General features: G+C 35.1%; 1 protein-coding gene across 1 annotated transcript in view; it reads right to left on the bottom strand.

Moving 5' to 3' along the window:
- MROH9 (maestro heat like repeat family member 9) overlaps positions 1 to 24,648 on the bottom strand; it is a 69,270-nt gene extending 44,622 nt beyond the window's left edge. The window contains exons 1-6 of the mRNA XM_059929695.1: positions 24,574 to 24,648; positions 23,957 to 24,036; positions 16,811 to 16,946; positions 16,153 to 16,239; positions 14,093 to 14,197; positions 5,864 to 5,999 (exon numbers count right to left, since the gene is read on the bottom strand). Of these exons, the coding sequence (XP_059785678.1) occupies positions 5,864 to 5,999; positions 14,093 to 14,197; positions 16,153 to 16,239; positions 16,811 to 16,946; positions 23,957 to 24,036; positions 24,574 to 24,648 (619 nt within the window). The remainder of the gene's footprint in view (positions 1 to 5,863; positions 6,000 to 14,092; positions 14,198 to 16,152; positions 16,240 to 16,810; positions 16,947 to 23,956; positions 24,037 to 24,573) is intronic.
- Positions 24,649 to 25,450: the final 802 nt, after the last annotated feature.

Below are 25,450 nucleotides of genomic sequence, written 5' to 3'. Positions count from 1 at the left end.
CAGAAGATCTTAAACTACAAACTCAACTTCTTTGCTAGATATAGAATATTCAGATTATCGATTTCTTCTTGAGTGAACTTTGGTAATTTGTGTCTTTCAATAAATTTTGTCTGTTTAAGTTGTCAAATTTATTGGCCTAAAGTTTTTCATAATGTCACTTTTTATTCTGTTAATACCCATAGAATCTTTAGTGACATTATCTCTCTCATTCCTTATATTGGTAATTTGTGTCTCTTATTTCTCCCCTGATCTTCTCAGAGAATTTGCTTTTGGCTTCATTGCTTTCCCTTTATGTTTTTCTGCTTTCTAGTTTTATTGGGTTTTATTCTGGTCTTTATTATTTCCTCTCATCTTCTTACTTCTGCTTTTATTTGCTCTTCTTTCTCTACTTTCTTAAGGCAGAAGCTAAGGTCATTGATTTAAGAACTTTTCTCTATTCTAATGTAGGCATATGGTGCTAAGAATTTCCCCTCTGGGATCTTGTTTAGCTGTATTCCATAAATTTTGAAATTTTATATTTTCATTTTCATTTAGTTCAAAATGCTTTAAATTTCCCTTGTTATTTCTTTTTTTTTGACACATTTATTATTTAGAAACAGGTTATCTAGTTTCCAAATATTTTGAATTTTCAGATATCTTTCTTTCTTTTAAAATTTGAAAATTTATCGCCAGAGTTTCCATTTCTTAAAAAGTTGATAAAAGTTTAACTTGAATAAATCTTTTCCCCACTTCTATTTATTTATTTATTTTTAACTTGTTTAAAATCTAAAAAAATTTTATTTTACACTGGCGTATAGTTGATTAACAATGTTTTGTTAGTTTCATGTGTACAGCAAAGTGATTCAATCATACATATACATGTATCTATTCTTTTTCAAGTTCTTTTCCCATTTAGTTTATTACAGAATATTGAGCAGAGTTCCCTGTGCTATGCAGTAGGTCCTTGTTGACTATTTTAAATATAGCAATGTGTATATGTCAATCCCAAACTCCCAATCTATCCTTCCTCCCCACCCTTCCCCACTGGTAACCATAAGTTCATTCTCTAAGTCTGTGAATCTGTTTCTGTTTTGTAAATAAGTTCATTTGTGTATCATTTTTTTCTTAGATTCTGCATACAAGTGATATCATATGATATTTGTCTTTCTCTGTCTTACTTCACTTAGTATGACAATTTCTATGTCCATCCATGTTGCTGCAAATGGCATTATTTCATTCTTTTTAATGGATGAGTAATATTCCATTGTATATATGTACCACATCTTCTTTATCCATTCATCTGTTGATGGACATTTAGGTTGCTTCCATGTCTTGGCTATTATAAACAGCACTGCAATGAACATTGGGGTGCATGTATCCTTTCAAATCCTGGTTTTCTCCAGATACGTGCCCAGGAGTGGGATTGCTGGATCATATGGTAGCTCTGTTTTTAGTTTTTTAAGGAACCTCCATATTGTTCTCCACAGTGGCTGTACCAATCTACATTCCCAGCAACAGTGTAGGAGGGTTCCCTATTCTTCACACTCTCTCCAGCATTTATTGTTTGTAGATTTTTTGATGATGGCCATTCTGACTGGTGTGAGGTGATATCTCATTGTAGTTTTGATTTCCATTTCTCTAATAATTAGCAATGCTGAGTATCTTTTCATATGCCTGTTGGCCAGCTGTATGGTCTTTTGCCTATTTTTTGATTGGGTTGTTTGTTTTCTTTGATATTGAGCTGCATGAGCTGTTTATAAATTTTGAGATTAATCCCTTGTCATTTGCATTGTTTGCAAATATTTTCTCCCATTCTGTAGGTTGTCTTTTTGTTTTGTTTATGGCTTCCTTTGCTGTACAAAAGCTTTTAAGTTTAATTAGGTCCCATTTGTTTATTTTTGTTTTTATTTCTATTACTCTAGGAGGCAGATTGTAAAAGATATTGCTGCGATTTATGTCAACGGGTGTTCTGCCTATGTTTTCCTCTAAGAGTTTTATAGTACCTGGTCTTACATTTAGGTCTTTAATCCATTTTGAGTTTATTTTTCTGTATGGTGTTAATTCTGTGTTTGATTTCTAATTTAACTCTGTTTTGGTCATATTTTGTACGACTTAACTACCTGTTGATTTCTTGAGGATTGTCTTATGGTCTATAATATGGTTTATTTTGGTAAATTTTCTGGTTTTTTCTTGAACAGAATGTTTATTTTTCCATTTTTGGTAGAGTGTTCTATAAATGTCAATTAGGTCTAGCTGGTTCAGGTCTGTATCCTTATTGATTTTTTGTGTAATAGGTTATTGAAAAAGTGGTATTGAATTCTCTGATTGTAATTGTAGATTTATTTCTCATAGTAGTCCTATCAGCTTTTGTTTAATGTATTTTGATTATTTTAATATGTTTCATTTTCAAGTACATAAGTGTTTTGGATTATGTCTTCTTAATTAATTGACCCCTTTATCATTATGAAATTACCCTGTTTTTCCCTGGAAACATTCTTTGCTCTGAAATGTGTGTATTTTTTGATATTGATATAGTCATTTCAGTTTTCTTTTGACTAGTGTTAGCATGTTATATCATTTTCCAACTTTTAACTTGTATTCTATTTGTGTCTTTACATCTAGGGTAGATTTCTCATAGGCAACATATAGTTGAGTCTTGCTCTTTGTCCAGTGTGATAATCTTTGCCTTTTCATTGAAGATATTTAGAGCATTTATATTTATTATGAGTGAATTTAAGTCTTCATTTTACTTTTTGTTTTCCATATTTCCATCTGTTTTTCTTTCTATTTTTCTTCTTTTTTGGTCTTTTTTTGATTAAGTATTTTTTATGATTCTATTGTATCTCCATTTTGGCTTATTATATATAACTCTTTGTTATATTAGCTAAGTAGTTCCTTTAGGATTTATATTATACATCTTTAACTTATCACAGTTTACTTTGAAGTGATATTTTATGAATTTATGGATAAGAACCTCATATTTCACCCTCTTTCAAGCCTCTGTGATATTGTTGTCACATATTTAGCTTTTACATTGTTTGTTTTTGTTTGTTTGTTTGCTTGCTTTAAATAGTTGATTCTCATTTAAAATGTAGGGAAGAAAATTTTAATATTTACCTTCATAGTTGCAATCCAGTGCTCCTTATTCCTTTATGTAGACCTAGATTTTCATCTGACATCATTTTTTTCTTGAATAATTTCATGAAATATTTTTCATACTTCAGATATGCTAGTGATAAATTCTACCAGCTCTTGTATATCTAAAAAGTCTTTATTTCACTTTTGCTTTTGAAAGAGCACCACTTTTGCTGGTTAAAGAATTCTAGATTGACAGCTTTTTCTTTCAGTACATTATGAGGTTACTTCATTGCCTATGGCTTGCATTGTCTCATGAGAAATTTGCTACAATCCTTACCTTACCTTTACTCTGAATGAAATGTTGCCCCCTCCCAGCCCCAGCTTCTTTTAAGATTACACTGTTGAACATGAAAAGATTCTCAGCATCACTAATTATTAGAGAAATGCAAGTCAAAACAACAATAAGATATCACCTCATACCTGTCAGAATGACTATCATGAAAATGTCTACAAATAACAAATGTTGGAGAGAGTATGGAGAAAAGGAAACCTTTGTACAGGGTTGGTGGGAATGTAAATTGGTGCATCCGCTATGGAAAACACTATGGAGGTTCCTCAAAAAACTAAAAATAGAACTACCATATGATCCAGCAATTCCACTCCTGAGTATATATCCAGGAAAGTAAAATGAAGAAAAAATGAAAACACTAATTTGAAAAAGTACATGCATTCCTATGTTTATAGCAGCACTATTTACAATAGCCAAGATATGGAAACAACCCAAGTGCCCATAAACAGATGAATGTATAAAGAAGATGTGATATATCTTCTATCTATCTATCATCTATCTATCTATATAGATATATAAAACTCGTCCATAAAAAAGAATGAAATTCTGCCATTTGCAGCAACATGGATGGACCTAGAGAATATTATGCTTAATGAAATAAGTCAGACAGACAGAGAAAGACAAATACCATATGATATCACTTATATGTGGAATCTAAAAAATAAAAAATGCAAATGAATGTATATGCAAAATGGAAACAAACTCACAGATATAGAAAACAAACTAGTGGTTGCCAAAGTGGAGAAGGAAGAGGGGATGGACAAATTAGGCATATGCGATTAAGAGATACAAACTACTATGTATAAAAGAGATAAGCAACAAGGAAATATTAATAGCACAAGGAATTATAGCCATTATCTTATAATAATTTTTAATGGAGTAAAATCTGTATAAATACTGAATATACTGTACACCTATTATAAATGTATATTGTGTATACTGTAAATCAACTATACCTCAATAAAAAAGATTATACCGTTAATCCCTGCCAGAGTGTTTTTCAGCTCAGATATTGTAGTTTTCATCTCCTGAGGTTCAGTTTGGGTCTTTTAGAGACTTTTCTTTGTCTCTCATTAGTATGTTCATCTTTTTCTCTAACTCCTTAAATAAATGGAATATGTTATAATAATTGTTTTAATGACTCTCCTAATTCTATCATCTGTGTTATTTCTGGGTCAGTTTTTATTCATTTTACTTTTTATTGTGGGTTGTATTTTGTTTCTTTGCATACCTGGTAATTTTTTGTTTCATGTCAGACATTGTTAATTTTAACTTGTCCAAACTGTTCATTTTAACTTGTTAAGTGATGGAATTTTTGTATTCCTAGAAGTAAGCTTGAGCTTTTTCTGATAAACAAAGTATTTGGAGATCAGTTGATAATTTTAGGTCTTGTTTTTAACTTTTGTTAAGTGGCACTAAAATAATTCAGGGATAATTTTTTCCTCTTGATGAGACAAAATCTCTTTGTACTCTGCTTCATTACTTATGAATTATGAAGTTTTAAATTCTAGCTTATAGGCATGGGCACCATTTCCAGTCTTTCGGGATTCGGTGGATCCTTTAACCATTTTGGTTGTTACCCCCACCATCCCCCCCACAAGCCTCAGGTAGTTTTCTCACATGTGTGCTCTGATCCTTACATAGCCAAATAGTTAAAGGGCTCTCTGCACATCTCTGGAGCTCTCTTTGTGCACTCCTTTCTGGCGCTTTGCCCTGTGAACTCTAGCTATCTTGATCTATCTGGATTCCCAATTCTGTCTCTTCAACTTGGTGAGACTCTTGGGTTACTCCTTTCTGGACTGCAGCCTAGAAACTTACTCTAGGTTGTAAACTCAGTCAATTGTAGACTCTGCTTTATTTGTTCATTTGTTCCCATCTCATTAGGAATCATTGTCCTTTGTTATCTGATGTCCAATGACTTGAGAACAATTAGTATATATAATCTTTAAATAGTTCTTTATTATGGGACAGTAAATCTATTCTCTGTTAAAGTATTTGGAAATAGTTTGATACTATAAGGTCTTGCTCTTATGCTTTGTTAGGCAGACCAGAGCAGCATTTATTTAGGTCTTGGGCTAATTTTTCCCCACCATTGAAGCAAGAATCTGAGTATTCTATTTGATACTCCATTACAGAGAAAAAGTATGCCTCTTTTTAAAAAGTCCCATTGGTAATTTTTCTTCCTCTCTTTCTTCCCTGCCTCCATCCAGCATTCCTGTCCCCATCATTAACACCCAACACTAATCTAAGTATAGTATGTTATAGACATTGAAGGACCAACTATAACATTTAAAAAATAATTCTAAAAAAGATTTAAAAATACATTTTAAAAAGTGAAGCTATAGATCTTGGGGCAGGATTTTGAAATCTACAGACATAGAGCCCCCTTGGGACCCACAAGTATAATAATTAGGAACAGATTATTAGTAACCCTTAGAAAAGATGAATCTTTCTTACCATTCTGACACTTTGCAATGCAGAGGAGGTGATACATTCCCAAGGATGCTTGTTGTGTGATTGCGGGATCAACATGGGAACACAAAAGAGACAGTTCTGCTGCCAGGACACCCAAACATGGAACATCAACACTTGTCTAGTGAAAAAACAAAGTAGAAAAATGTATTTGCTATGCATGGTCAACATTAAATGTTTGTGTCTGATATATATATCAGACTACGGTTAGAGTTGAGCTTCAGAGTTCACAAAATCTGTATTAAAATCCTCACTCTGTTACTGAGCCTCAATTTTCTCATCTGTGAAATGCATATAACAAATGTTACCTTGTAACAGTTATTGTGGGAACTAAGGGGGTAACATTTATGACAAAAAAGAACGTTCCTAGCAAAGTGCTTGGCAATAATAGAGACTCAACTAATGTTAGTTTCTAGTCTATATTTTAGGTAGCTATTTGTAGGTATCAAATTCTTAGGATACTGGAATGGGGGAGTCAATATCCAAAAGCTTTCATGCTTCCTTCTCCATGTATGAAACACTTTAGATGACTCTGTAAGTCACTGAAGAAAACTTTTCTTCCTAGAATTGCTCTGATTCTTCCCAGGGAAATTAATTTTTTTAAAAACTCAAAACATTTGCTTCTGCTATCAAACCTACTGCCAAAACATTTATATATTCCCCCCCTACATGCACACAACTTCCTTGACACATAGGTTTCTCAAATATTTAGGTTTTTACCTTGACTGATTTGTTTAGCCAGATCAAATGCAAACAGAGAGAGGAGTAGACACATAAAAGAAGAAAGGAGAGATGGAAGAGATATTTTGCTTTTGTGAAGGTATGAGAATTATTACCAATTTTCTTTAAACAAAAAGGACTCTTCCCACATGTAGGTTTGCTAAACTAGTAGGCCTGCAGAATCTTCTTATCTCTAAGACAAATTATGACTTTTCCTAGGTAGATGATTTGGTGGTCAAAGTTAGAGTTCAAGTCAACCTTCCAGGGAGATCCCAAGACCTGTTTCTCCTTCTTTGTGTTACTCTTATATACCCTTATCCTTGCCTCTCTTTTTGCTTGACCTACTCACGTCTGTCTGTCTGTCTGCCTGTCTCAGTCTTACACACACAAACACACACACACACACACACACACACACACACACACACAGAGAATCATTCCTGAAGAAGAATGTGAGGTGACCTAGGTCATGGGCCAAGGATATGACCGAATTAGGATGTGGGAGTGATGGTCTTAGTAGAAGAAAGGAAGATAATCTGCTTCTGTGGATGTCTTCCTTGGATTCTTTCTGCCTATAATTCTTTGTAAGGGTACCTGCGGCTCCCCCTATTTTAGGAGTCCTATGACTTAGAAGAATCTAGAAGCAGACAGTAGGGGTTGCTATTTATTCTAGGCCCTAGGAAGAAGTGTTTTATTTTCCCCTGCCTATTCTCTTCTTTTGGTTTGCATTCCAAATTTCTTTTTCTATCAAATGGCAAGATTTTAAGAACCACCTTTGCATTATGGGTTTAAAAAAAGGGGGAAGGTGTTCTGTTTCTCTGTTGGGCACGATGGAGGAGTATGAGTATGTGTCTGGTATTTTTGCCACAAGCTTCTCTGCCATAGACATCTTTGCCACGAGCATTTTTGCTGCAAACCCTTTTAATACATGACTAATTGTCTGTAAGGCAATTTTGCTGTGAAAGATAAAATAACTAGTAGACTGTTTGGTTTGACACTTTGGTTTCAACTGGTTGAAATGAGTTAGACTTTCTTTCAGTTAGCCATTTTATTGATTGCTTTATTGAGCTGAGAGATGACAATGATTTGCCCCAAGAGTTGGTTTCTTATTTTGAAGCACACTACATTGGAGGAGAAAGAAGCTAAGGGTCTCAGGGGTGCAGAGTTGAACCTACATTTCCCATAGAACTTTGGAACATCTATGAACAGACATGTGGCAAGATGCCAAGAACAAAAGACAGTGCAGAGGTTTTTATAACGCAATACAAAGCTCAGTTACAAATACGCATCCTGGTATTTGGAATGAAGGATGAAATGAAGGAAGAAATTTTAGCAAAAAGAGAAAAACTATCATGCTGAATGAGGAGATGAATCAAAAAGCAAAAAACATATTATGAATGAAAGACTTCAAAGACAAGTGCTTAAGTACAACCCACAAAATAAAATCAGTTATTTGGCAGAATTGCCACGAATTTACACACAATTTAAATGTATTTAAATTGTATGCAAATATTTAAATTGTATTTCTCAAGAAAGCCTTTTTAATTTTGTTATTAATTTTTCATGTTTCATTATGACCTTTATAATGTCCCCCTTTTATTTTTCGTTATTTTATCTTTTATGAAAAAATTGCCTTACGGCCAATTAGTTATGCTACAAAGATGTCTATGGCAAAGACCCTTATAACGAAAGTACCTAGAACCAGCGGAGTACTTCTCACAGCTTAGCTCACTGAACCTGGGGACCGTTTACAGAGGATTGGCCTTAAAGTTTTATCGTGTTATAGTTTTTGCCTTGAGCGTTCTCTCTGATTATCCCTTCTTATGAACTTGTGGGTGTGTAACTCTTAGCAGGTGTCTTTGTAAAGGAAGCTGCTAATGATGCCAGATAGGGTCTGTCTAGATGTGTGTCTCTAACAGAGTAGGTGTGGCCATGTCTAGATTGCATAGCATGTTTGAGGAAGAGGGGAGACCTGACCTAGGACAGGCCAAGAGAGGAATAAAGCTGTGTGAACCATGGGGCACACTGATTATGCCCTGCACAGTCCCTTCAGAAGTGTGCCAACCACAGTCACACCCCCTCAAACACAAGACTTTGGGAACATTTAATACAGTATAGTCCTGCTTTTTTAGAAAATCTATCTAAAGTGCTGAAAGAAGGAGAGCTAAGACCTGGATAAAAGTAGCTTCTCTGTATTTGTTCCTAAGTCTAAGTGCTCCTGCTTAGTTTTCTGGCCCTTTCTTACTGGATTCCTTCTTCTGTGTACATCTGGCCTCTCCAGTTCCTTATCTTAACAATTATGACAGTTTTAGGTACTAAATTCCAGAGGCAACCACTTCTAAGTTTTTTAGCTGCTTCTTTTGGAAGTCAACTGTACATCTCTAAACAATGGACTTCTACTTCAGTTCTAATATCACTTTGGGACATTGCCTATCTATTCCTGCTGTGATGAATCAGTGCATAGGCCATACTCATTTTTAGTTATATTTCCTTTTGGCATAAAAATATGTCCTCTCTACTCCTTTTGAGACTAAATTCTCATCTGTACTAAGAATTATCTATTTTTGATAATCATTTTTGTTCTCTTTATTTACCTGGGACTATCTCTTCTATTTGGAGGGTTTTCTCAAATGTCTGGCAAATTCTTGGGTGTCTAGTCATATTTAAGAATGTGATGCCACTGGTGGGATTTTGTATGTGAGCAAGGCTTATCAACTGGTGGGCTTGGCTTTAAAGTAGTTGGGTGGGAAGGCTGGGGTCATGCTGAAGTGTATCTAAACAACAGAATCAAGATGATTGTCTCAGGGAATTTACAATTGTTTTGAGAAAAATGTCCTCAAATTTTACCTACCAATGGACTCATGTCCCTGTGGAATATAGAGTGTGTGTGTGTAAATGGGGACGGGATGCACTATAGATCCTTCTGTATAAACTTCCTATGAGTCTTTTCAGTGCATGTGTATGTCTTCAGCTTTCCTTTGCCGCCCACTCTTCTTCATTACTTGGGCTTCCATAGCTCCAGACTCTTCAGGGTTCCATAGGGAAACTCCCTCCCTTTTCAGCTGTCCTCCATTCTAATGTTCACATGCCCCTGCCTTTCAGATTCCCCTGCCAGACTTTATCAGTTACCATCTTCTGTCTATTCTGTCATGCAGAAGTTTGCTGACATCACTAGCCCACTGAGAACCCGTTACTAATTCTCTTTGTTGCAATGGCAACATTTAACAAATTTTATTACTATCATTTTGTGGAGGAGGAGGAGATAGACATGTGGACAATCTGTTAGCTTTGACTGAAAATCTTCCACCTGTCTTTTAAATGCTGATGTGCCAAAGGAACAAACCTAGGAAAAATCTGTTATTGAGATAATATGACATGTTTAGCTCACACTTCTTCACCCGTTTGGAAATTAACAGTTTAATTGAAAGGACAAATATTCTTTGAGTGTAGCAGTTTCTTCACCCTGATGGGCACACAGGTCATGTAAGAGGAATACCATTTTAAATTCTGGTAGAATACAAATGAAAGTATTGTTCAATAGGACAAGGGCCTCTGAGAGTCTGGAAGACGTAGGCTAGGGTAATTTATGAAGAAAATAGTTTTTATCCAGTGAATGGCCAGAACCTGAGAACAGAATAGGTAGCTACATTTAGTTAGAGAATGGCAGAACAAATCTTCATTTATTATTTACAATGTGTCAGATATAGAGATACACAGACCTTGCCTGTGGGTAGTTTAGCTTTTAATTTATTAATAATATTTTTGGTTGTTTTATGTATTTGTTCCCCCATCTCCATTAATTTCACTGACTTAATTATCTTCAGAAGATAATTGTCTTATCTTTAGAAGATAATTATCTTAATTATCTTATTTTAAAGAGAAAGTAAACTTAGTAAAGGTTTATGCTTCCATGACTGTGATAAGCTGGTTGAGGCTAGCTTAGTTCCCACCTTCTGGAAAATGCTGGTGTGCTTCCACCTGGTGGCATTGAGCAAACATTGCAGAACAGAGGAATACGTTATCACTTGGCTTCTCAAAGGTCTCAGTTATAGCTTAGGAACCCACAACAATTTATGAGAGCCTTCTGCTGCACATATGAATTTACACATTTATTGTTTCACAGTTGAAGGGTGGGGTATGTGCTGGGGAGAATGAACTTTACAACTGTAATTGAAGGAGAGTAGAGGTGATAGCAGAAGATGAAACCCCCAAGTGTCATACCTGCTACCTGAATGGAACTCACTAGAAGATATATATATATTTATACACACATATAGTATATATCTAGTATATAAATATACACTAGATATATAAATAGAAAGTATATATGTGTACTGAAGTGCAATGAGAAGCATGTGAATAGTCTCCATCAAATACTTGCTGAATATATAAAGCATGTTAGGAACTATACAGAAAACAGACTGGAGTGTTGAACTACACTTAATCTCAAGCCTCACTTGCAAAATTTTATGTCCATTTGAATGGACATTCCAAACCATCTCAGAAATAGAGGGAAACTGACTTCCCAGGCCAAAGAATCAGAATATTTAAAACAAGCCACTCGGTCTCTCTTTTGGACACTGAGATGGGGAATTAGCACGATGCAAAGAACATCATGGACTGTATTTTCCCATGTAAGTAAATTGTATTATGTTCCAAAGCTTATTTTATTTATTTATTTTTTGGCTTTTTCTCACTTTCTTTTTTTAAATTTTTATTGGAGTATAGTTGCTTTACAATATTGTGTTAGTTTATACTGTACAGCAAAGTGAATCAGCTATATGTATACATTTATCCCCTCTTTTTTGGATTTCCTTCTCATTTAGGTCACCACAGAGCATTGAGTAGAGTTCCCTGTGCTATGTGGTAGGTTCTCATTAGTTGTGTATTTTATACATAGTATCAATAGTGTATATATGTCAATCCCAATCTCCCAATTCATCCCATCCCCCTTTCCCCTTTGGAATCCATACATTTGTTCTCTACGTCTGTGTCTCTATTTCTGCTTTGTAAATAAGATTTTTTTTTTCAGATTCCACATATACGCGTTAATATATGATATTTGTTTTTCTCTTTCTGACTTACTTCACTCTGTATGACAGTCTCTAGGTCCATCCATGTCTCTACAAATGACACAAATTCAATCCTTTTTATGGCTGAGTAACATTCCATTGTATATATGTACCACATCTTCTTTATCCATTCCTCCGTTGATGGACATTTAGGTTGCTTCCACGACCTGGCTATTGTAAATAGTGCTTCAATGAACACTGGGGTGCATGTGTCTTTTTGAATTATGGTTTTCTCTGGGTAAATGCCCAGTATTGGGATTGCTGGATCATACGGTAGTTCTATTTTTAGTTTTTTAAGGAATCTCCATACTGTTCTCCATAGTGGCTGTATCAATTTACATTCCCACCAGCAATGCATGAGGGTTCTCTTTTCTCCACACCCTCCCCAGCATTTATTGTTTGTAGATTTTTTGATCATGGCCATTGTAACCTGTGTGAAGTGATACCTCATTGTAGTTTTGATCTGCATTTTTCCAATGATTAGTGATGTTGAGCGTCTTTTCATGTGTTTGTTGGCCATCTGTACGTCTTCTTTGGAGAAATGTCTATTTAGGTCTTCTGCCCATTTTTTGATTGGGTTTTTGGTTTTTTTTTTTGATATTGAGCTGCATGAGCTGTTTGTATATTTTGGAGATTAATCCTTTGTCAGTTGCTTCATTGGCAAATATTTTCTCCCATTCTGTGGGTTGTCTTCTAATCTTGTTTATGGTTTCCTTTGCTGTGCAAAAGCTTTTAGGTTTAATTAGGTCCCATTTGTTTATTTTGGTTTTTATTCTCATTACTCTAGGAGGTGGGTCAAAAAAGATCTTGCTGCGATTTATGTCATAGAGTGTTCTGCCTATGTTTTCCTCTAAGAGTTTTATAGTGTCTTGCCTTACATTTAGGTCTTTAATCAATTTTGAGTTTATTTTTGTGTATGGTGTTAGGTAGTGTTCTAATTTCATTCTTTTACATGTGGCTGTCCAGTTTTCCCAGAACCACTTATTGAAGAGGATATCTTTGCTCCATTGTATATTCTGGCCTCCTTTGTCATAGATTAGGTGACCATAAGTGCATGGGTTTGTCTCCCAAAGTTTATTTTAAATAAAATAATAAAAATTCAGCTATGTTATAAGGCTGATCTAGGCTTTTCATCTCAATATGTCTAGAGACTGTACAAGTATTTGAAATGGATACATGAAGATAGTGTCACAAATGCATGTTTCTGACCCCCTTCATACTGAACTGAACTGATTTAAGCAATCAGATATGCAATTAGTAGAGTATGTTTAAAAATCACAGTGAAGGGTGAGTTATGGAACAGAGACTGAAAATACAGTATCCATAAGAGAGAAAAATGTTCAGAGATAGTCTGAGGCTTCTTAGAAGGCAGGCAATAGTGTTATTCAAAATATAGGAAACCTCAGTAAATATTGGCAATTATGAGATACCTATTTGTTCTCCATCTGAAAGGCAACAGTTAAAAAGTCTGATAATATCCAGGTGTTTGTGAAGGTTGAGGAAATGGGTACTCTAATATTCACAGGAATGCAGAATGAAGGACAATTGTGCATTACTAACCTTTAACCTATTCATACTTTTTGGCCTATTATTTTTCTTAGCATTTCTAAGTACATACTCACATACATGCAAAAGGATGACCATTTTTGTATTGTTTGAAGTAGAAAAACCCACAATATACCTCAATGTTCATCAACTGAAGAATAGTTAAGTAGATCATAATACATCAACACTATAAGACATAAGCTGTAGTTAAAATAATGAAGCAAATCTATGAAAGTATCTGTTGGGTATACTGTTCAGTGAAAAAATCAAATTGCAGAACCATATGTAAATATGATGTAACTTTAATAAAGAAAAACTAAGTAACAAAGCTATGTATATCCGTGTGCATGTATATTTGTATGTGTACGTAGCTGTTTGGCAGGACACACATCACACAGACATGGCTAGGGATGAGATTGGGGTGGAGAGGATAGTAAAGAAGGATTTCTGCTATGTCTTTAGCATGTTTTACAATGAAAGTACTCAAGAATTACTTGTTATACATTTAAAATAAATGGTGGTTTAAAAATATTCTAGGAAAGAGAGAAATAAGAAGGAAAGTAAGGATGGAAGAATTTATAAGTTTACAAATAACATTGATTGTGGTCCAAAGAGGAGAATCCAGAGAGTCAGCAAAAGCCTGGTTTTGACACACTCATACTGTTTGTGGAAAGCATGAGGCATCTTAATCAATTGAGAAACTCTGCCCTAATTGACATAAAGTCATGTAGGATATTAACTCCTTTCCCAGTATCCCAACCTACTAGTATGATAATACGAAGCAGGCATCTAACACTCTCTAGACCCAAGACTTGGAAAGCAGCACTGCGGAAATGCAGTCTTCAGAAGCACGTGGCATGATTACTCTGTGACTTACATATCCCTTGACTTTCCTGGATGCAAAGCTTAGCACTCTGCTGATGATCACCATGGCTCTCTCCTGCATGTACAAATTATCTTCACTCATCCACACAGCCATTTCCTGTTGAAAACACAAGAACTATCCTAGAACCATGGTGTTCCCATTTCCACAGGTCCCTTTCTTCTGATCACCACCTTCACCAAGTCAAGTTTCCCCATATCCTCCCAATGGTTTCACACCTATCCTCTATTTATTTTAAAAATATGACAATAAGCTGGGATATTACTGTCTAGTATAATACTTCATCTGCCATATAGCTACACCTGGGTTTTATTTTATTTAATTCTATCCAACAAGTATTTACCAATATCCACTATAACAGTCACTTTGCCAGGCATCATGAAAGGTTTAACATGAGGCTATGAGGCTGATTATCATCAGCTGCTTCTCCTTCTCTTTTTCTTTCACAATACATATTCTCTCTCTTTTTAAAACCATAGGCTCTGATTTGCAGTTTTAAAAAAGAATCAAATGTTATTTGATCCTGAAATGTCATTTTATCCCAGAATTGCCTCTGTAAATTTACCATCCAGATATTTTCTGACTCATGGTTTAGAGTATATTCCTGGAGCCAGCTCGATGAGAAAGTTCTTGCTAATTTTGATTCATTGCTAAATATGGTCTGTCTTGCTGTAGCTTCTACCTATTTGTTCTAAATCCTCAGATACTTAAGGAAGGAAGAAGACTACATATGCCTTACATGTTACACCATTAGTAGACTTCTTAAGACAGATTGTTGGAGTCATTAGTATTTATGCCAATGGTTGGCCAAATCTCATCCCCTTCTCTTGCTCCCATTGTGTAAAACTGTTCTGAAGTTTGTTTCCTAGGGCAGAAGAGTCTCTAAATCTCAGGGCGCTCAGCCTATTCCTTTTCCAGGAGTGAGGGTCAACTCTTTTTGAGGATCAGGGGAGTTTCTAGATGTGGTAGGTAAAAGAACAATGTGGTTAAGTAACAGGCTCCCAAGTTAGAGTAGGTCCTCTACTCATTAGATGCACACATATTATTTCTCCTCTCTCTGCTTCCATTTCCTTATCTGCAAATGAGAGAAATAATTTTAACTTTCTCATAGGGTTATTTTAAGGATTAAATTTAAAAACCTATATATTAAGTATTCAGCTTAGTGCCTGACATAGAGTAAATCCTCAATAAGCAGCCTAGGGTGGTAGAAAGAGCACACATGGGGAGAGGGTTGTAATAATGGGGTAATAACCACTTTACAGGATTGTGAGGTTAAAATGTTTTAAATGCATGGAAAATATTTGGCTTAAATTAGGCAGAAGTTACCTCAGTATATTTTATTATCCCCCCCATTTCTCCTAATCTTCATATATACCAGTTCTGCTTCTTTCCTTGAATGTATTTTATGATTTGCAAATCCCATGATTCTCATGGTACAGTAAGTAAATCTAGTTTCTCAGTATTTTCAGACAGCTGCCTCCTGATGCCATCATGTTAAAAATGCAAAATTAAAGGTCATAAAATGCCAGATCAGTCTCTGTCTCTGCCTGGCACATTAAAAACACAGTCAAATCTTGGATGTGAAAAGTAGGGTTATGGATGGTTATTAGAACTTCCTTTGATACTAGGGTGTCTGCGAATATAGGATGCTCATGGGATTCCTTAGCCCAGGGTTGTTAGGGAAGAACATGCATATAGATATTATCAAAATATGGTTCATTGTTAGGTGGACCTGAAGGTGGTTTAGGCCAGTCATCGTATGCTCTGCTACCCCGTATTGTGTTTACTCTTACATTGCTACATAACCCTTGGCTTCTTAAGTGTCTGTTGCCATTCTCCCAAAATTGGATTCTTAAAATTGTGTCTCTGTAATTCAAATAAAAGGAAGTGATTTTATTTGGGAGATAATGACACATTCTGAAAGGTAAAGAAAAATTTTCAGCTGCCAAATACTTGAAGGAGATGTAAGTATGGCAAATGGTAAATAATAAGTAAAATATAGTATACCCTTTAGATTTATGACAAGAAAATGAGAATACTTATTTTCCCTTTACCTTTAAGATTTGCAGTTTGTAGAGGTCTTTAGACACTAAGATCAGAAGAGTGTCCTCAAATATGTTTAAAATAGTTCGGTATAAATTCTGAAAAACAAGAAATTTGCACAACCAGCCAGCCAGCCTTAGATAAAATTTTACCAATGCCTATAGTTTTGCATCCTGGGGTCCTGAGTTCTCCCCATAAACTGAAGGTAAGAAAGGAGAGAGGTAGCTCTGGAGATGAGACCTCATTCAATACAATATGCCATGAATTGCTTTAATACCTTACGGAGCAAGTGAACTGTGTAGCTATGCTGAGAAATAAAAACCACAGATGTTGCTGATCTTACTACAGGATTCTTCCTACCTCCATTTTTCTTAGCTCCTATTTCCTTCTTTGCAGCCCTTGCCAGTAAACTTGCTGTTTTTGTCAAACAAATTAACCAAAATCTCTTCACCCATTTGTTCCTATAGATCCTATACAATCCTTTAAATCCCATGGGTTATAGAATTCACAAGGAGCCCAGGGATAGAGATTAGTGCTAGAATATGCTGTTTATCTATTATATATAAAAAGAATGAAGGAGAAAACAAAGATTACAACTTTTGGACAGACTTTCTGTGGGATTGCTGTGGTACATGACGATGTCTCATGACTAAAGGAAGCAAGTCTTACCTCCAGGTCCTCTTGGTCATCCTCATTCTTCCCAATTTCTTTCACTTTGTCAAGACTTGGTATAGCAAATGCCATTTTAAACGACAATTCTACTATCTTCAGTTGAGTTTCATATTGCAATAAGGGATCCACGAAGCTGACAAGAAAAGGTATAATTATTAAATTGAGGAAAGAACAGATACAACCTAACTTTAGTGGGTTTTTTCTTAGTTTAAGCGACAGTGTACTAGAAAATGAGGCCCAACTTTCGGCTTTATATAACATGGGTTTTAAATATTAGTGAAAAAATAACAATGGTGCTTTAAATATAAAGGAATTGGGGGCTTCCCTGATGGCGCAGTGGTTGAGAATCTGCCTGCCAATGCAGGGGACACGGGTTTGAGCCCTGGTCTGGGAAGATCCCACATGCCGCGGAGCAATTGGGCCCATGAGCCACAACTACTGAGCCTGCGCGTCTGGAGCCTATGCTCCGCAACAAGAGAGGTCGCGACAGTGAGAGGCCCACACACAGCGATGAAGAGTGGCCCCCTCTCGCCACAATTAGAGAAAGCCCTCGCACAGGAACGAAGACCCAACACAGACAGACATAAATAAATAAATAAATAAATTTATTTATTTTAAAAAATTAAAAAATTAAAAAAATAAAGGAATCATATTTTTTGGTAAAAATCATTTATAATCTGTTATTTAGAGTTCATAATATATTTCTGCATAGACATAATAATGTAAAAGGTGGTTACCTACACAGCCAAGCCCATAAAGCCATGCTGAGATTTAGGTAGTTGAAATATATTACTGCCACATTTTCTCTAGTCCATGATACAATGTTTCTTACATTTAATGTTTCTGATATTGGGATACATCTTCCAATTTATGGCAAAAGAAACCTTCCCATCAGCAGCTAAAAAGATAAGTTGTGACACAGCTATTGTTCCTTCAATAAGTGTGACCTGGATAACAGTGCCTCCTGATTTTTTTGTGTTAAAAATAATTTTTCTAAAAACGATGGTAATATAGTTGGTAAGGTAGGAAATCTTGTGCTGAACTCAGAATCTTTTTCCTTTACTGGAGAAGAAGACCTAAATATCCGATATCCATTGTTTGAAATGACATTTCTTGGATTATATTAGATAATTTTCAAATCTTGGGAGGATTGATTTGACTTATTCATGGGCAATGGATTTTCAGACTCTGAACAGCTACCTATCAAAAGCTTCCAGTAGTATTTTCAGTTGTAGTTTCTAGAGATATATGATTTTGTTTAGAAAAATGCAAAATTAATATTTTGATAAAATAGAAAATAGTGTCTTTTAATGTACTTTGAAATCATATTGCCAGTCCTAAAAATGCTAAAATGGTCCATGTCATGAACAAGGATTAGGATAGTAGTGTGATACTCTAATGCCATTCATAACTGCTTATGGACTAAAGAATCTTCACATTTTAAGTGTGAAGAAGGGTGAGAGTCAGATATTGGTGATACTAAAGAAGAAAGTCCAATGTAAATGTATAGGTCAACATCGGGAATTATCAGCAAGTATACATTGTTTTTTGGGCTACATGTAATTGATTTTCAAAAGAACAAGTATTAAATTACTAATGTGTTTTACAAACAATGACATCTTAGAAATAAGAATGGCAGTGTAAAGCCTTTTTTATATTCCAAGATATATAACCAGGTGGTATAGAAAGAAACTTGAGAAGGAAGAATAAGCATCCCTCACAAATTACTGTATGCTTTTGTTAAATTTTTGAGTGAAATGTTTTTTCAGATATTAAAGTGAAGTGAGAAGTAGAGGTAAGCCAAATGTACTTAAATATTTATTGAAAATTTTTATTTTTTCCTATTATGAAGCAATAAGTATTATATAAGATCAGTAAGCAAAATTTTTACAAGTATAATTTCAAGAATCACAATTGAATAAAGGAAAGTAGATGCCTCCTAATAAAAGCATGGGAAAATTATACTGAACATGATCAGAAATAAATCAGGAAGGCTATATTAATATGATACAAGTCTAATTCAAGTGAAAGAGTATTAAGAGAGATATATGCAATCATTATAAAATAATAAAAGAAATAGTTATTAATACAAAAGCTCTCAAACCACACAGAAACAAAATTGAAAAATTATTAAACAGAATTATTAAAATATATAATAATTTTATGAAAAATTATTAAATTATTAAAGATTTAAGGAGAAATAGACACAGATATAGGAGATGATTAAGCATTCAATTATTAGTATATGGTAGATAAAAATAAAAATTCTGCAAAAGGAGAGACCTTTAATATAATTAATAAGGAGGTATAAATTGTATTAATTGAGATAACAAGGATTATCTTTTCAGATAATCATGGAATGCTGACAAATATTTACCATATACTTAGCCATAGAAAGTTTCAAAATATAAAAGGATATATATTTCATTCTCTAATCACAATGAGAAGTCTATTTTAAAAATTAGAAAATTTAAAGTACTTAAATACTGTCAAGATTTTTTTCTTATTTAAAATGAGGGAAAAAAATAAACTAAACATATAATTTAAGATTTTAAAAGGACTAAAAATACAACCAAAGACATGAAGGACGTAAGCAAAATAAATGCATTATGAAAAAAAAAGAAAAGGAGAAATAATAAGTATAATGGCAAGTTTAAAAAAAGATTTAAAAGATAAGAAATCCTAAGAGACTACTACAAGCAACTATATGCCAATAAAATGGACAACCTAGAAGAAATGGACAAATTCTTAGAAAGGTACAACCTTCCAAGACTGAACCAGGAAGAAATAGAAAATATGAATAGACTAAGCACAAGTCCAGGACCAGATGGCTTCACAGGCAAATTCCATCAAATATTTAGAGAAGAGTTAACACCTATCCTTCTGAAACTCTTCCAAAAAATTACAGAGGAATGAACACTCCCAAGCTCATTCTATGACACCATCATCACCCTGACACCAAAACCAGATAAAGATATTACAACAAAGAAAATGACAGGCCAATATCACTGATGAACATAGATAGATGCAAAAATCCTCAACAAAATACTAGCATACCGAATCCAACAACACATTAAAAGGATCACACACCATGGTCAAGTAAGTGGGATTTATCCCAGGGATGCAAGGATTCTTCAATATCTGCAAATCAATCAATGTGAGACACAACATCAATAAATTGAAGAATAAAAATGGTATAATATCTCAATAGATGCAGAAAAACTTTTTAACAAAATTCAACACCCATTTATGATAAAAACTCTCCAGAAAGTGAGAATAGAGGGAACCTACCTCAACATAATAAAGGCCATATATGACAGACACACAGCAAACATCATTCTCAATGGTGAAACACTGAACACATTTCTTCTAAGATCAGGAACAAGACAAGGATGTCCACTGTCACCACTATTATTCAACATAGTTTTGGAAATCCTAGCCATGGCAATCAGAGAAGAAAAAGAAATAAAAGGAATCCAAACTGAAAAAGAAGACGTAAAACTGTCACTGTTTGCAGATGACATGATACTATACATAGAAAACTCTGAAGATGTTATCAGAAAACTACTAGAGCTCATCAAGGAATCTGGTAAAGTTGCAGGATACAAAATTAATGCACAGAAATCTCTTGCATTCCTATGCACTAACAATGAAAGATCAGAAAGAGAAATCAAGGAAATAATCCCATTTACCATCACATCAAAAAGAATAAAATACCTAGGAATAAACCTACCTAAGAAGGTAAAAGACCTGTACTCAGAAAACTATAAGATACTAATGAAAGAAATCAAAGATGACACAAACAGATGGAGAGATATAACATGTTCTCAGATTGCAAGATATTGTGAAAATTACTATACTACCCAAAGCAATCTACAGATTCAATGCAATCCTTATCAAATTACCAATGGCGTTTTTCACAGAATTAGAATAAAACATTTTACAATTTGTATGAAAACATAAAGACCACAAAAGCCAAAGTAATCCTGAGAAAGAAGAACGGAGCTGGAGGAATCAGGCTCCCATGACTTCAGACTATACTACAACACTACAGTCATCAAAGCAGTATGATACTGGCACAAAACAGAAATATAGATCAGTGGAACAGGATAGAAAGTCCAGAGATAAAACCATGCACCCATGGTCACCCAATCTATGACAAAGGGGGCAAGAATATATAATGGAGAAAAGACGGTCTCTTCAATAAGTTGTCCTGGGAAAACTGGACAGCTCCATGTAAAAGAATGAAATTAGAACACTCCCTAACACCACACACAAAAATAAACTCAAGGGGCTTCCCTGGTGGCGCAGTGGTTGAGAATCTGCCTGCCAATGCAGGGGACACGGGTTAAAGCCCTGGTCTGGGAAGATCCCACATACCATGGAGCAACTAAGCCTGTGCACCACAACTACTGAGCCTGCACATCTGGAGCCTGTGCTCCGCAACAAGAGAGGCCGCGATAGTGAGAGGCCTGCGCACCATGATGAAGAGTGGCCCCTGCTTGCTGCAACTGGAGAAAGCCCTTGCACAGAAACGAAGACCCAACACAGGCAAAAATAAATAAATAAATAAATAAATAAGTGAAATTCTAAAAAAAAAACAAAACAAAACTCAAAATGGATTAAAGACCTAAATGTAAGGCTGGATACTATAAAACTCTTAGAGGAAAACATAAAAAACTCTTTGACATAAATCATAGCAAGATCTTTTTCAATATACCTCCTAGAGTAATGAAAATAAAAACAAAAATAAACAAATGGGACCTAATTAAACTTAGCTTTTCCACAGCAAAGGAAACCATAAACAGAATGAAAAGACAACCCTCATAAAGGGAGAAAATATTTGTGAATGAAGCAACTGACATGGGATTAATCTCCAAAATATGCAAACGTCTCATGCAGCTCAATATCAGAAAAACAAACAACCCAATCAAAAAAATAGGCAGAAGATCTAAATAGACATCTCTCCAAAGAATACACACAGATGGCTAAAAAGCACATGAAAAGCTGCTCAACATCACTAATTATTAGAGAAATGCAAATCAAAACTCCAATAAAGTATCACCTCACACCAATCAGAATGGCCATCATCAAAAAATCTAGAAACAATATATGCTGGAGAGGGTGTGGGGAAAAGGGAACCCTCCTACACTGTTGGTAGGAATGTAAACTGTTACAGCAACTATGGAGAACAGTATGGACGTTCCTTAAAAAACTAAAAATAGAGCTACCATATGATCCAGCAATCCCACTCCTGGGCATATATCTGGAGAAAAACATGGTTCAAAAGGATATATGCACCCCAATGTTCATTGCAGTATTATTTACAATAGCCAGGACATGGAAGCAACCTAAATGTTCATTGACAGATGAATGGATAAAGAAGGTGTGGTATGTATACACAGTGGAATATTACTCAGCCATAAAAAAGAATGAAATAATGCCATTTGCAGTGACATCAATGGACCTAGAGATTGTCATACTGAGTGAAGTAAGTCAGACAAAGAGAGACAAATATCATGTGATATTGTTTATATGTGGAATCTAAAAAAAGTGTACAAATGAACTTATCTACAAAGCAGAAATAGAGTTACAGATGTAGAGAACAAACTTATGGTTACCACGGGGTAAGGGGGAAGGGATAAATTGGAAGATTGGGGTTGACAGATACACACTACTATATATAAAATAGATAACTAATAAGGACCTACTGTATAGGACAGGGAGCTCTACTCAATAATCTCTAATGGCCTATGTGGGAAAAGAATCTAAAAAAGAGTAGATATATGTATAACTGATTCACTTTGCTGTACACCTGAAACTAACACAACATTGTAAATCAACTATACTCCAATAACAACAACAAAAAAAAGACAAGCAAAAGAGTAAGCAGAAACTAAATAATAATTAATAAAGACTAAATTAGTCAAAAAAAGAAGTAAGCTATTATATGAGTTTAATAGTAACAAATAAAATTTATTTATATTATTAAATTATACAAGTATATATGAAGGTATAACACATGTAAATCTTTATGTACCAAATTATACTTGGTCAAAATATGAAAAGCAAAATCTATAACAAATTTTAAATAATAAAGGAAAAACCATTATGTGGGAGATTTTTAGCACATTTAAGTAGACCAAAAAATTAAATTAAAATATGGAGAAGGGGATTCTAATCCAGGGTCTGCCTTTCCATGAAACCTGTAAGATAATATAATACAGTATGCCAACTTTTGTTTATATGGATCTATGTATACATGTATGAGTATCTTCTAGGTGACTAGGCTTTGACAAAACACTTATTAATAAGTGCAGTTCTTCTGGAAAACACAATCAAAAACTCTAAGAAGGTTCATCTCATCTACATTACTTTGGGTTCAGGGGAAGCAGATGCCAAAACAAGATTAGAAGTACAAGAGATTTCCAAGAGAAGGAAGGAAGGAGGAATAGGATAGGAAGAGTCTTGGACTGCAGCAAGTTCCAAGGAGGGTTCAGCTTGGCTGATGGCAATCCCTCAAGCTGAAGTCACCCATTGGAGTTATTTGTCCTACCATTATGGGTCATTGGTGAGATCAGCCTACAGGAAGTGACACCTCACAGACCGTGCTGGTAAGTCTATACAGGCAGCAGCTGGAGCTGTTGACCAATGAGGATTCCCCCACAGCAGGGCATTTTCATGGTTGCCTATCACCTAAATCAGGAACCTCACTTTCAGAATGGTATTTCAAGGCAGTATTTCAGAGCAGATACAATCTTTTATGTACCAGGATGATTATCATAATGTTGGTAAAATATAATATAATTTAGAAAATGTCAAAATTTGGGGCTATTCCATTGCCATTAAAATGAAAATATGATTTTACAGAGAAATTAAAAATTAAGACAAAGCAAAAATGAAAAGTAGTATAGAAAATTGAATGTGCAACCTGCTTATGATTCTGCAATAGTTAGATGGTCCGCCTATTCATGCAATACAGAAAGGTTTAAAAAGAACATGAGAAAGAAAGAACTAATAGTTGCTGAATTAGGGTGGTGGAGTTTGGAGTAAATTTTTATTTTTCACATTTTTGATATGTATCTATTACATTTTTAAAAAGGTATTCAATCAGTGATATGAGAGCATTAAAGCTTATTATACCTGGAGTTCATGGCCAGGATCATGGCTTGATTACTTAACAGGCCTGAGTATGCATCCCATAGGCTGGCAGCTGTTTGTGCCTATAAGTACCAGGAGAGAGAAAAGAATCAATGATGACAGACCTGTGGGGCTCATAACATCATGTGTAATTCTGTCTTTTACAGAAACCAAAGGGACCAAATTGGACTTGAAATATAAGCCCAAGGGTTTATAGAAGTGTTGAGACCAGACAAACTGTAATTTAAACCTATGCGTGATACTAAATGCTGGCCTTTTACAGCCAACCACTGCGCTTATATAATTAGCATTTCCAGACAAAAATTTATTAGGAATGCTCTTTACCAGGTGCCCTCCTATACACCACTCTAACCATAAAGTGCAATCTACTCAGCGTGGAGTCTATCTATAAACATACCAGCAAGGTGATTTAAATCAGGCCTTACTGAAAAATGTCCAAACTCACACTACTATAGAATGGGAACCATGTACAGGTCAATGTATAGCTGTCTAATATAACTATTTAAATTTATAAATGATAATAAATGGGATTCCATTAAGAATCTCCACTTCTTTATTCAAGAAGTTGGAGAACTGGAGAAGACCTAATAGAATAGCACCTCTTTTCTTCTGCACATCCCACTCTTCTTCATACAAGCCTCTGTTGCAATGTCACTTTCTTGTATCCGGCCCATTAATGCTGTTTATAGAAATTCTCAGCCTCTATTTCTGAAATAGCTCAAAGTTCTCTTTTAGGTACTGCTGTATAATAATGGTATTTCAAAGGGAATTTATTCCCTCTAGTGCATGGCAAATGACTGCCCCTGAATACTTCGCACATTATAAAAAAGCCTTTCTCTGTTTGCTAAGTGCTGCTTTGCTGACTCCAGCATTGAGTGCCCTGTGGGATCTATGTTCTGCCTCTGTGGAGTGTAAGAGCAATCTTGATGGATAGAGCTATATGCCTGTCTATTAAGATCGTGTTGTGGACTGCGTGTTTGAATTTTGAGAAATTTCGATGTTGAAACCCTAACCTCCAATGTGATGATATTAGGAGGTGGGGCCTTTGGGAGGTGATTAGGTTTAGATGAGGTCATGAGGGATAGCCCCTATGATGGGATTAGAGCCTTTATAAGAAGAGACATAAGAGAGCTTGCTTGCAATTTCTCTCTCCACCATGTGAGGATGCAAGGAAAGGATGGCTGTCTGAAACCCAGGAAGAAGAATCTCACCAGATACTGAATCTACCATTCTTTGATCTTGGACTTCCCAGCATCCAGAACTGTGAGAAATAAATTTCTGTTGTTTAAGCCACCCATTCTCTGGTACCATGGTAAACCAGCCCAAACAGATGAGAGAGTCAGAGAAACTTCCTGATTGGGGATCTGAATTAAAAAATGGCATCTCCCCACTAGGGATAAGCATCCTGCCATGACCTTCCTGGGGGTTACCACACTGATCATTGTCTAACACCTCTTCTCTGGGCTGTGCTCAGAC

This window comes from Balaenoptera ricei, chromosome 1, assembly GCF_028023285.1.
Source record: "Balaenoptera ricei isolate mBalRic1 chromosome 1, mBalRic1.hap2, whole genome shotgun sequence".
In the NCBI taxonomy this organism is placed as follows: domain Eukaryota; kingdom Metazoa; phylum Chordata; class Mammalia; order Artiodactyla; family Balaenopteridae; genus Balaenoptera; species Balaenoptera ricei.
The sequence above is the reverse complement of the archived record's forward strand: the minus strand, read 5'-3'. Positions and strand labels throughout refer to the sequence as shown.